The 12,349-nt window shown below is 44.4% G+C and overlaps 1 protein-coding gene across 1 annotated transcript in view; it reads right to left on the bottom strand.

Moving 5' to 3' along the window:
* Positions 1 to 4,027: 4,027 nt before the first annotated feature.
* The window catches only part of LOC116042834 (complement C3-like), a 31,138-nt gene continuing 22,816 nt past the window's right edge, over positions 4,028 to 12,349 (bottom strand). Inside the window, exons 34-45 of the mRNA XM_036000428.1 lie at positions 10,255 to 10,269; positions 10,053 to 10,115; positions 9,464 to 9,545; positions 9,303 to 9,351; positions 9,094 to 9,184; positions 8,900 to 8,989; positions 8,703 to 8,805; positions 8,433 to 8,522; positions 7,027 to 7,119; positions 6,806 to 6,889; positions 4,589 to 4,733; positions 4,028 to 4,372 (exon numbers count right to left, since the gene is read on the bottom strand). Of these exons, the coding sequence (XP_035856321.1) occupies positions 4,231 to 4,372; positions 4,589 to 4,733; positions 6,806 to 6,889; positions 7,027 to 7,119; positions 8,433 to 8,522; positions 8,703 to 8,805; positions 8,900 to 8,989; positions 9,094 to 9,184; positions 9,303 to 9,351; positions 9,464 to 9,545; positions 10,053 to 10,115; positions 10,255 to 10,269 (1,047 nt within the window). The 3' untranslated portion in view covers positions 4,028 to 4,230. The remainder of the gene's footprint in view (positions 4,373 to 4,588; positions 4,734 to 6,805; positions 6,890 to 7,026; positions 7,120 to 8,432; positions 8,523 to 8,702; positions 8,806 to 8,899; positions 8,990 to 9,093; positions 9,185 to 9,302; positions 9,352 to 9,463; positions 9,546 to 10,052; positions 10,116 to 10,254; positions 10,270 to 12,349) is intronic.

Here is a 12,349-nt window from a genome sequence, read left to right on the forward strand (position 1 = left end):
CTATTCTTCACTTGTACAAAAAGTTACATTTGTCTTAGGTAATTTAACAAATGAGGCAAGCATTTTCTCATATATATATATATTAGGGGTGGTACGGTTCATGAAAAAACATCCGAACCGCTCGGTCCGCTTGTCTCCTGGTTCGGAGCGTGTGTGTGCCGCACGGTTCGACGCATGTGCAATGTAGCCTCGTGCCAGTCAGGTGCACGTATGTGACCTCAGACAGTGTGTTTCCCTTTCGCGCGAAAGAAGAGGTGTGGACAAGTTACCAACAAAACGTACAGCTAAAGACCGTGCAAAACATTTCAGACCGTCCTGCCAACCTGTAAACATTTTAACATCAATGTACTGTAACGTTTTTTCACTCTAAAGTCGCTGAAGCGGCTGCAGTTTAGATCCTGTCGGCTCTCTGCAGCGGGCGGGGCTGCTCAGTTCTCCCCGTGACTGACGCGCACACACACACAAACACACACGGTGGATGCAGAAAAAAACGGAGATGAGACGTATACAGGAGGACCTGAGAGCTACGCTCGTTATTGTAAGTGCAATGATAAGTCCAATAAGTACTTTATCAAACCGTATGACTGTGTGTCCCAGCCCAGGATAGGAAATTAACTAACAATGTTAACTGTTTTTATGTTTAACGTATTCTGTATTCTGAAAAGACGGAGCTTTAAGAATCCTCTCTTTTTCTTTTAAAGGATACATTTTTGTAAGAGCTACACTGAAGTTGGCAGTTTGATAAATGCAAGTTATTTCAATTGATATTCTGTAATATTTCAATCATGTGCTAAAAAGGCACAAAAGTTCCTGTAGATGGCAATACACATTCTCCTTTTTTTGCCAAATAAATGAAAAGCATGTTGAAATCATCAATGTCTTCCCTCTTGCTGTATCAAAATCTCACCTAGCTTTCTTCAGAGATGGTTCCAATAATGTGCTTAAAGTCAAGTCAAATTCAGTTTGTGCATGATTACATGATATAACTATATAATTATTTAATACTGTATCCTACATTGTGGATAATTAAGCTATATATCATATGCTGAAGTATATTTCTGGAGTGTTAAAGATTAAAAGAAAAAATAACAAGAACCGTACAGAACCGAAAGCCGTGACCCTAAAACCGTACCACCCCTAATATATATATATATATATATATATATATATATATATATATATATATATTTTTTTTTTTTTTTTTTACAGTTGAAGTCTTTTTGGTTTGATAACTTCTCTCATGACTGATATAGTCTCACATTGACCCATCTCCACAGGACTGATATTATGTTTTATACAGTCATATACATATATATATGTATGTATATACATATACATATGATTATGACCAACAAAAGCTGCAGTACTATTAATGGCTACAAGATAGAAGCGACTGCCTCTATATAAAAAACGGCAATAATTAAATGAAAGGGGCAAAGCATACATATACATACATAGCCTATATATTAGGGGTGACCCCGAATAGTCGAAGATTCGATGCATCGATATGCGGAGCCTGATTCGACCACCAATCTCACAGTCGAATCTTCGCGGGTGTTATTATGAAACAAGGATCATACCATTTTGGCAATATGGGGGTGCTCAATGTCTAATTTCACACAGAACTACTGGTTTTGTACGGTTATATTAAGTTATATACAGCCTTTAATTATGATAATGCTGTAAAAAAAAAAGGTGAAAAGAAAGAAGCGTTCAATAAATATTTTTTACGTGTGTGTGTGTGTGTGTGTGTGTGTGTGTAAATCCAACCACCCCTGTGACAGATTTAAGTTTCACTTTCCCTGATCCGTGACAGACGAGGAGCATCTTGGCGGCGTTAACGTTACTTAACAATGTCTGGAAAAAGAAAATCTAAAGTGTGGATGCACTTTGAAATGGTAAAAGATGATCCAAAAAAAGTAAAATGCAAGTTGTGCCAACAGCTCATGTCCTACCACTCGTCAACAACAAACATGGCTTTCCACTTAAAATGGGTAAGTTTATTACCAATAAAGACGATTCACTCTTTCATATATAATAGTGTCGTGCCCCTCCCAACCCATTCACACACACACATAGATGATTCGACGATAAGTCGACTATAGAAAGATTCGACAATTCTGATTCGAATGTGTAAATCCTTAGTCTGGGACACCCTTAATATATATAGACCCTTTACACGTGGCGTCACGCTCCACTTGCGGCGGAGGAGCTATGCTGTAGACGGACGGCAAACTAAATGCGTACGTTTTCACATTCACAATCTGCAGAGTAATCCTCACCAACACAGGCATGTGTATGTATTGCTTTTCTGTTTTAAATGAGTGATAAATAAAATTAACCAACCAGCTAGATAGCTGCCGTGCTAACCAGCTGTTCCTGCTAACAGGTCCAACCTGATGATGACCCACATAACTAACATCGGTTATTCACTGACCTAGCTACATATCCAAAAAAGAAAGCCGTTCCCTTGATCATTTAACTTAACACACATACAAAAAATATCGGTCAAATTAAAGATGACATGGCACGGAAACTAGCTTCAAAAAGGCCAAAAAAACGAGTTAAATGAGGGTCTGCTGAGCTCCTACCCCGGCTCGCTGACGAGCTAGCTGCAGCTAGCTTTGGACTGAGCGCTAGCTGCTGCCCATCGCGTCGTAATATCCACCGGTCAAATCTTAACATAGGCTACACAGCGAATATAATCACAGATAAAAAGATGGCTAGATGTTACAATTATGTGTGGTTACTACTGATCATAGACACTCTGTGATTTACTGCATGGATTAACATGTGATAGATAATTAATGACTGCACTTCCCAGAGCTGGGATGCTTTCAGGCATCCATTAGATAGTTGCATTGGCACACCCAGTGAACAACCATGTCCTATAAAAACATGGGCTATGTGTTATATAAATCTTTACTTAAGTACAGAATAGATGTTAATACAAAATAAACCCTAGATTGATGTCTTATCTTTGCCATTATGAGGTCTCTCCCCCCGCCATTAGCGTAGCATCACGTACCTCTAACCCAGCCAGCTACAAAGAACTGGTTAGCATCCAGACTATTAAAAGCTTTGAGATCAGTACCAGTATATGAGGATACCCCGTTTACCACATAGTGGTACAGATCATGTGGACTGAAGTCGGCCAGCCTCGGCGATTTAATGAGGTCCGTGAAAACAGAGGGAGGAAGAATTAAGGGTCGGTATCCAATCCTGCTATCTCCAACTTCTCCAAATACTGCTCTTTGTGAGCACCTACCAGATACCCTACCTCGACCGATAACGGCACGACAACTTGTTGTTCAATAGAAGAAGCCATAAAGCCATAGATACAGTTTATTTAGTGTTATGTATTTCAACTTTCCGCTCGTCTACTACACTGTTTTGCTTGTTATTGCCGGTGGTTTTGCCGTCCATCATGGCGTCATTACGTGGTTGTGGTCACGTGTTTGCAAAGGGTCTATATATATAAATAACACTATTTAATCAAAATGCACAAACTGTAGAAACCAGTTTCATTATTGAATGTGGCCAGCAAAAGTTTTGCTAAATTATTTATTCCCAAGTTGCTTGCCAATATCACCCCAACCATTCAGAAAATGTGCATCTGTCTTGGCGGCTGTACGTGTACAAAATACCATGTCTTGACAATTACATTTTCAGCATGGAACAATGGTTCCCATCTCTACTCATTATCATTCTCCAGAGTGATGGAGTAAAGAACATATGGTTTTGCTATATGCAGATGACATGCTTCTTTATATACTAAACCTAGGTTATGTCTGCCAAAGACCAAAAACATGAAAAGCAATTCTATATTTTGTTTGAATCAGAAAAAGTTTTTATTTCATTTAGGCAATATTGTTGTACAGGGATACATTTTGTGAGAAGCTACTGGATGTGTATATATTCTGAATCACAACCAATTTGAAATTTGGTTCATTTTAAATTGAACTGTCTATGCATTACTCCACTGAGCTCAACATTGTCAATTTCAATCAATTATTTATTAAACTTAAAGCTTATTATACAGTAATCAACATAACAGTAATCAGAGTCTATTTGTCAAACACAGACAATGTGATTAAAAACCATTACATATTAATCAATACAGTGCAACACTGTAAGCCCTCATGTCCCATAGCAGGGACATTTTGACATAACAAGAATTATGCAAAATAAAAACAATTTAAAATGAATATTTTCTTTTCTTGAGTTTCACTACTGCTGACACCCAAAGAGTTGGTACTGATTAACCATCTCCTCCATGCCCAGACAAGTAATTCTGTGTTCCTCAGTTTGACACTCTGCTTCTGTGGGCCAGTACTCGATCCAGGTTCTCTCTCCGAATCCATACTGAAACCTGAGGAAAGCAAAAAGAACAATACACATCTGTAACACTCTGTAACATGACATGAAAAGCCTCCTCGCTCCTTCCCACAATCACTATCCATAGTGAGAGTTACACTTAAGCTAGAGTACAAGAAAGCCTAACTTGATTTACTAATAGAAAACAGTGAAACAGTAAAAATGTTTAAATGCAAAATTTACAAACATTCACACAAAGAAAAAAACCTACGATTGATGTTGGTCATCTCTGTAAATATCTTTGGACGTGCCCATGATAAGGTAGGTTTTTCCCGTCCCCAGATCTAAAGACTCCCTGCAGTGGGGATAACTGAGGAATGTGCGCTGTTTATTCAGAGGACCCACATCAAGACTTCCTGTAATTCAAGTATAGGAGAACAAAGAACAGGTATTTAGGATTAAGTTAAATGCATAGCTAAAGATGTAGTACAAAACATTCATGCTGTATTCTCATATATACCCAGTGGAATCACGCTTAAAAAATAGACATTTTAGGAAATATGCTTATTCACTTTTTTTGCTGAGAGTTAGATTGATAGAACTAGTGATACCACTGTCATAGGAAATATGCAGCCACCAGCTGGCTAATTTAGCTAAATCTTTCCAATGGTAACTAAATCCACCCACCAACGGCTTTAATCTCCATGTTTAATCCATACAAATAAATGAAGTGTAAAAACAACAATTCTTTTTTTAAAGGGGTTGAATGGTGGACTATTTCTTGGCCAGGACCAAGAACTTCCTGGAGTATCTGCCGATTACCTGTCAATGCAAGATAAGTTAGCTGGCTGCTAGCGGTAGCTTCATACTTAGCGTAACAACATGAGTGAACATTAAACAAGACCAATATTCTCATCTAACTTTCTGCAAGGAAGTGAATGAGCGTGTTTCTTAAATTGTTGAACCAAGCCAAGACTTTTTCTGTTTGACTGGAAACACCATTAATATTCAATTATATTTATAGTGTGTATGTGTGAGTGTATGTAAAAATGTGTATGTGTATGTATGTATGTGTGTATGTATTTATGTTAGGGCTGGGCAACAATTAAAAGTTTTAATCGCGATTAATCAAATGATTTTCCCTGATTAATTGCGATTAATCGCATTGTTATACGCAAAATCCAATAACAAATTCAAAAGTAGTGTATAGCGCAATTTTATTTTAAATGTTCTGCCATATGAACAAAAGTGCCATAATATTTGTTCTGCAAACACTTAACATCTGCCTTTTGTTCATACAGTAGCAGTTAAATAAAATATTTAGTGTAAATCTCAACTTAAACAATGTAATCAAAGCAAATCCAAAATTAAAGCTTATTGCCACTGCCAGGGCATTAATGTTATCCTGTTATATATATAAAAAAAAAAACGCCCACAAAATCCTGAGCCACAATCATAACATTAAAACAATTTCTGAGGTAACAGCAGATACATTTTTTTTCTTTTATCAGAGTGGCATAAACATTCTTCTTGTGATGGTGCGTCTTGAGGGAATCTCATACCTGCTGTCATTTGTTGCGATTCTCAGAATGTTTCTCAGACCGACGTCCTCCACAACACTAATTGGCCTGCAGTCTGTAGCTTTCCACTTTGCTATGGCATCTGTTAGCTTCTCTTGCCTTTGTTTATCTATACTTCTCCCACACGCTGCATCTAATGTAGTTTGCCGAAGCCTCGCGCCACTGTTTGTTTCGTTGAATGATTGGCTGGTATCAACTGTGTGTATTGCATTTAGGTGATATTTCAGACTGGAAGTACTCCGGTGATAAGAAAATTCAACTTTGCAGTGATTACAAATAACTTTAGTTCTGCCGTCTGGAAGAATTTTAAAATGAAAATGGCCATGTGAAAGTTCCGTACCCTTCTCCATGTTTGTTGGTTTGTTTATCCGCCAATTCTTTTCTTTTCCGGTTCCTGTAAGCGTGTGTGTATGCATGTATATGTGCGTGTGTGTATGTATGTGTATGTGTGAATGTCGATATATATCTGTATATGGATTGTACATTCAAAACACAAAATTGAATATAGTTAGATGGGAGCGTTCCACAGTACTAAGGGTCAGGAAGGGAAGTTATATTGAAAAAAATATATTAATAATTAATTACTGAGCCATGGAAAAGGGGTACGATTAATAAGTGAATACTTCATCCTACTCCTTTTTGGACATCTCTATGTTGGTTAATGTTTCTTATTGTTTGTTGAATTTTTGCTTATTTGTTAATTATTTGTACATTTCTTTGATGTTTTGTTTTGTTTATTTTTGATATGTCTGAAATAAATGTCTTCATTCATTCATTCAGTCAGTCATTCAATGTGTTCACAACAATTCAGAAAGAGGAACACAAGGTATTATGCCACTATCACCTATAAGGCACATTAGAACATCAGTTTCTAATACATTTCAGGCAGTTCAAAGATAAATACCTACCTTCTTTGATGACTTCCAGTACCTTCACTGTGAAAATGTCAGTGGACAAATCTTCTGTAAAATTGTCCAGTCTCACTTTGTACACTGAGGACAGAAAAGTTGCAGATTGTAAACTCACTTGCTCCCTCATAGTCCTACTGTACTCTCAATCTCTATGTCACACAAACATACACATCCGATTTTGTGTGATATATGTAAATGCAATTCATTTACACTCTTACCAAAATCTATTATGCTGGTCTGTGTAGTCTCACAGATCTTAGCTGTTCGCTGATCATTGGTGATTTTGTCCTTCTTCTGCATACTGCAATTCTCTGGAAATACACAAGAGGCACAAAATATATACAACTGGTTAAATAAGCACATGGGGATGTGTGTGGATAGGTTGAAGGGGGAGTGCAGCGGTATCTTTGTCACAATTTAAGTATTATAATTAGCTATTATTTAGCTAGACCGCTGTTCTGATCATACTAGATCCTACAGGTGCTTGTTGCCTTGACGGAATATTCATAAAGTTCGCTGACAACACCACTGTCATCGGCCTGATCACCGACGGCGCCGAGACGGCCTACAGAGAGCAGGTCAGAGCCCCGACATCTTGGTGCAAAGACAACAAACTCCATCCGAACGTCAGTAAAACAAAGAAGCTGATTGTACTCTACAGTAAGGGACAGAGAGAAGGACACATCCCCATCTCCATCAATGGGACTGCAGTGGAGAAAGTCAGTAGCTTCAGGTTCCTCAGGGTTATCATCAGTGAGGAACTGACCTGGACTCACGACAACACCATCACTAAGACTGCTATACAGCAGTTCTTCATTCTCTGCAGGCTGAGGAGGTTCAACATGGACTCCAGGATACTCTGCAACTTCTACCAGTGCACCATCGAGAGAATCCTGACCGGCTGCATCACTGCCTGGTATAGAAGTAGCACTGCCATCAACAGTAAGGCTCTACAGATGGTGGTGAAAACTGCTAAGCATATCACCATGGCGGGGTTGCTATCTATGGGGGACCTCTACACCCAGCGGTGCAGGAAGAAAACCAAAAGGATTATCGAAGACGCAAACCACCGCAGCCACAAACCAGGTTCAGGGACATCTTCATCCCATAGGCCATAAGACTGTTGAGCTCTGATTATATCACATGTCACTTTATCTTTCAAGTGTCACGTTATCTTTATGTACTTACTGTTAGCTTTATATGCTTTCTTAAGAACTGTTTACACCTCTCTCTCTCTCTCTCTCGCTCTCTCTCTCTCTATATATATATATATATATATATAATTTACAGCATGTAAGCATTGTCATATTGAGCATATTAGCATTAAGCCTAAAGTGCTGCTGTACATAGGTACAGCCTTTAAGAGCCACTAGCATGGCTGTAGATTCTTTATCTTGTTTAATCTTCTCTTGGCTTTAAGTCCTCCAACTTTACTGAGGTACAATAATAAACTGCTGCAGTTTACAGACAATGCAGGATGATAAGCCTCCACATGATGGATCAATGCTTTATCTCTATGAAGCACAATGTTAGTGTGGGGTTTAAATGTTCTTTCAAGAATTTCAGATATAACATTTATGTTTACAGACAACAGATTAGGTCAGTTTGACATCATCCTGGTTACCTTCTGCACATGTGCATTCATCATTTGTACAGAGTCGCAGCAGCTTTCCTGCTTTCCTCTCTGGATGGTAGAATTTCACACAATTTGTTTCTGCAATGGGAAAGAAAGATTTCAGAATATGTACATAAAATAATTTTAAAAAGTATATAATAATAATAATAATAATAATAATAATAATAATAATGCCTGCTTTTCCTGTGTTATCTAATCTGACATCTATTGGCATGTACATGGAGGCATCATATCTTTCAAAGTGTCTCTGAGACTCACGGTCATAGTATTCATAGACAGACACAGCAGCTGGTTGTAAGACTCCCACTTTCAGCTTCTGATGGATCCTAAAAGTGATCTCCTCTGGTCGTGTGTGAGAAACCTGTGGACAAATGTGAGATAGACGTTAAGAAAGGAAGAACAAGGCAGAGAGAAAACGGTAGAGAAAAAAGAGGTAGGAAACAGACATGTCTAACCTTATCCAGGTAGATGATGAGTGAGCCTCTTTCTGACAGGACTGTGTTCATCTCATATTTTGCAATAATGCGGGCTCGTCCTTTAGACAACTATATATACACACACACACACACACACACACACACAGTCAGACAACTTTCTAAATCTTAAAACACAGACTTGTATTTCTATGTGTATCTGTACAAGTTCTTACTAAGTCCAGGTCATTTGTGTTAACAGTGAAGCCAGTTAGCAAGCCAATATCCAGGATTGACATGGATGCATCACTGTCCTTGTCCTTATACCTGCACACAGAATGAACAGAATAATTAAATAACAGAAAAGGGTAATGTAGCGGCTAGCTGGTTATAAATGTCCATGTTACTACAACAGTTGTCAGTATGACTTCTTGATTCTACTTACAAAACCTCTATTCTGAGCTTGTATATGTTCTCATCCTCATCCATTTTCTCTGCAGGAGCAAAATAATGTATTGAGTAGTTGAATATTTTGTTTATCAGTTTCTCATAAGGTAAGGTACTTGGCAGAAGAAAAAAACAACAACAGAGAGGGTACCAAATTACCTGGGAGGAGTTGAACTGACAAGTTAAACTTCTGACAGTCACTCTCCTTTTCTTTAGGCAGAGCGTAATACAGCGACACCATCTGTCAGACAGATAGAAGTGCTGTAAATGTGATGAACTAATAGACATCTACATTAAAAATATCTAAAATAAGTCTTTGGTCTTTTCAGGGATTCAAAAAGGACACAATGATGGAGAAATAATATGCTAATTTTCAGGTTCATTCTTTCATTTTAGGGAACTTATAGAAACATTTTCTACGTCTCTGTCACATAGTGTTAGCTTAGTATTTATGCATACAAACTTTGTAAACTGTAAACATACACTCTGTTTTACATTTAATTTACATAAAAATGGAAACTATTCAGTTCTACTGTGCTTAAATTTGGTGGAGCATTTAAATGTTCCGTCCCGCCCTGCTGTTTTGACAACAGCTAAGCTAACAGCTATGTTAGGTTAGCTGGCCAAAATCGTTACTGTTTTACAAAATGAGACAAAATGATTCAGAAATACTAAATTACTGTAAAATACTGTAGGTCACCTGTCACAAAAGATGATAAAAATAAGAACAATGACAAATTGTACTTACTTTCACCGTTGCTTCTCCTGTGCCCGTGGCAATTACTTTTATATTCTGATTTATACCGTTGATCTGGTGGATTTAAATATGCAAACACACACACACACACACACACACACACACACACACACATACCAGGCATCAGCAGAAAAAAACATCAGACATGATGATATTAATGTGCCACTATGCGGTTGTTAGTGTGTCTTCTCACTTTAGATGTTCTGGTCTTGCCACCACCGTGGCTGGCGCCGCCACCGCTGCCGCCACCGCTGCTACCGCCACCGCCCTTACCGCCACCGCCACCACCGCCACCCCAGCTACCCCAGCTACCCCAGCTACCACCACCGCTGCTACCGCCACCCCAGCTACCGCCACCGCTGCTACCGCCACCGCTGCTACCGCCACCGCTGCTACCGCCACCCCAGCTACCCACACCCCAGCTACCGCCACCACCGCTGCCGCCACCACCGCTACCACCACCACTGCTGCCGCCACCACCACTGCTACCGCCGCCACCACTGCTGCCGCCACCACTGCTGCCGCCACCACCGCTGCCACCGCCACCACCGCTGCCACCACCGCTGCCACCGCCACTGCTGCCGCCACCCCAGCTACCGCCACCACCGCTGCCACTGCCACCACCGCTGCCACCACCGCTGCCACCACCACTGCTGCCGCCACCACTGCTGCCACCGCCACCACCGCTGCCACCGCCACCACCACTGCCACCGCCACCACCGCTGCCACCACCGCTGCCACCACCGCTGCCGCCGCCACTGCCGCCGCCACTGCCGCCGCCACTGCTGCCACCACCCCAGCTACCGCCACCACCGCTGCCACCACCGCTGCCACCACCGCTGCCACCACCGCTGCCGCCGCCACTGCTGCCGCCACCACCGCTGCCACCACCGCTGCCACCACCGCTGCCACCACCGCTGCCACCACCACTGCTCCCACCGCCACCACCGCTGCCACCGCCACCACCGCTGCCACCGCCACCACCGCTGCCACCGCTGCCACCGCCGCTGCCACCGCCGCTGCCACCGCCACTGCCGCCGCCACTGCCGCCGCCACTGCTGCCGCCACCCCAGCTACCGCCACCACCACTGCCACCACCGCTGCCACCACCGCTGCCACCACCGCTGCCACCACCACTGCTGCCGCCACCACCGCTGCCACCACCGCTGCCACCACCGCTGCCACCACCGCTGCCACCACCACTGCTGCCGCCACCACCGCTGCCGCCGCCGCTGCCGCCGCCGCTACCGCCACCACTGCCGCCGCCACTGCTGCCGCCACCACCACCGCTGCCACCGCCGCTGCCGCCGCCACTGCCGCCGCCACTGCTGCCGCCGCCACCACCGCTGCCACCACCGCTGCCACCACCGCTGCCACCACCGCTGCCGCCACCACTGCTGCCGCCACCGCCGCTGCCACCGCCGCTGCCGCCACCACTGCCGCCGCCACTGCCGCCGCCACCACTGCTGCCACCACCACCGCTGCCACCACCACTGCCACCACCGCTGCCACCACCGCTGCCACCACCACTGCTGCCACCACCACCGCCGCTGCCACCGCCGCTGCCGCCGCCACTGCCACCGCCACTGCCGCCGCCACCACTGCTGCCACCACCACCGCTGCCACCACCACTGCCACCACCGCTGCCACCACCGCTGCCACCACCACTGCTGCCGCCACCACCGCCGCTGCCACCGCCGCTGCCGCCGCCACTGCCACCGCCACTGCCGCCGCCACCACTGCTGCCACCACCACCGCTGCCACCACCACTGCCACCACCGCTGCCACCACCGCTGCCACCACCACTGCTGCCGCCACCACCGCCGCTGCCACCGCCGCTGCCGCCGCCACTGCCACCGCCACTGCCGCCGCCACCACTGCTGCCACCACCACCGCTGCCACCACCACTGCCACCACCGCTGCCACCACCGCTGCCACCACCACTGCTGCCGCCACCACCGCTGCCACCGCCACCACCGCTGCCACCACCGCTGCCACCGCCACTGCCACTGCCGCCGCCACTGCTGCCACCACCACCGCTGCCACCACCACTGCCACCACCGCTGCCACCACCGCTGCCACCACCACTGCCGCCGCCACCGCCGCTGCCACCACCGCTGCCACCACCGCTGCCACCGCCGCTGCCACCGCCGCTGCCACCGCCACTGCCACCACCGCTGCCACCACCACTGCCGCCGCCACCGCCGCTGCCACCGCCGCCGCCGCCGCCGCTGCCACCGCCGCTGCCACCGCCGCTGCCACCGCCGCTGCCACCGCCGCTGCCACCG

Source organism: Sander lucioperca, chromosome 4 (genome assembly GCF_008315115.2).
Source record: "Sander lucioperca isolate FBNREF2018 chromosome 4, SLUC_FBN_1.2, whole genome shotgun sequence".
NCBI lineage: Eukaryota > Metazoa > Chordata > Actinopteri > Perciformes > Percidae > Sander > Sander lucioperca.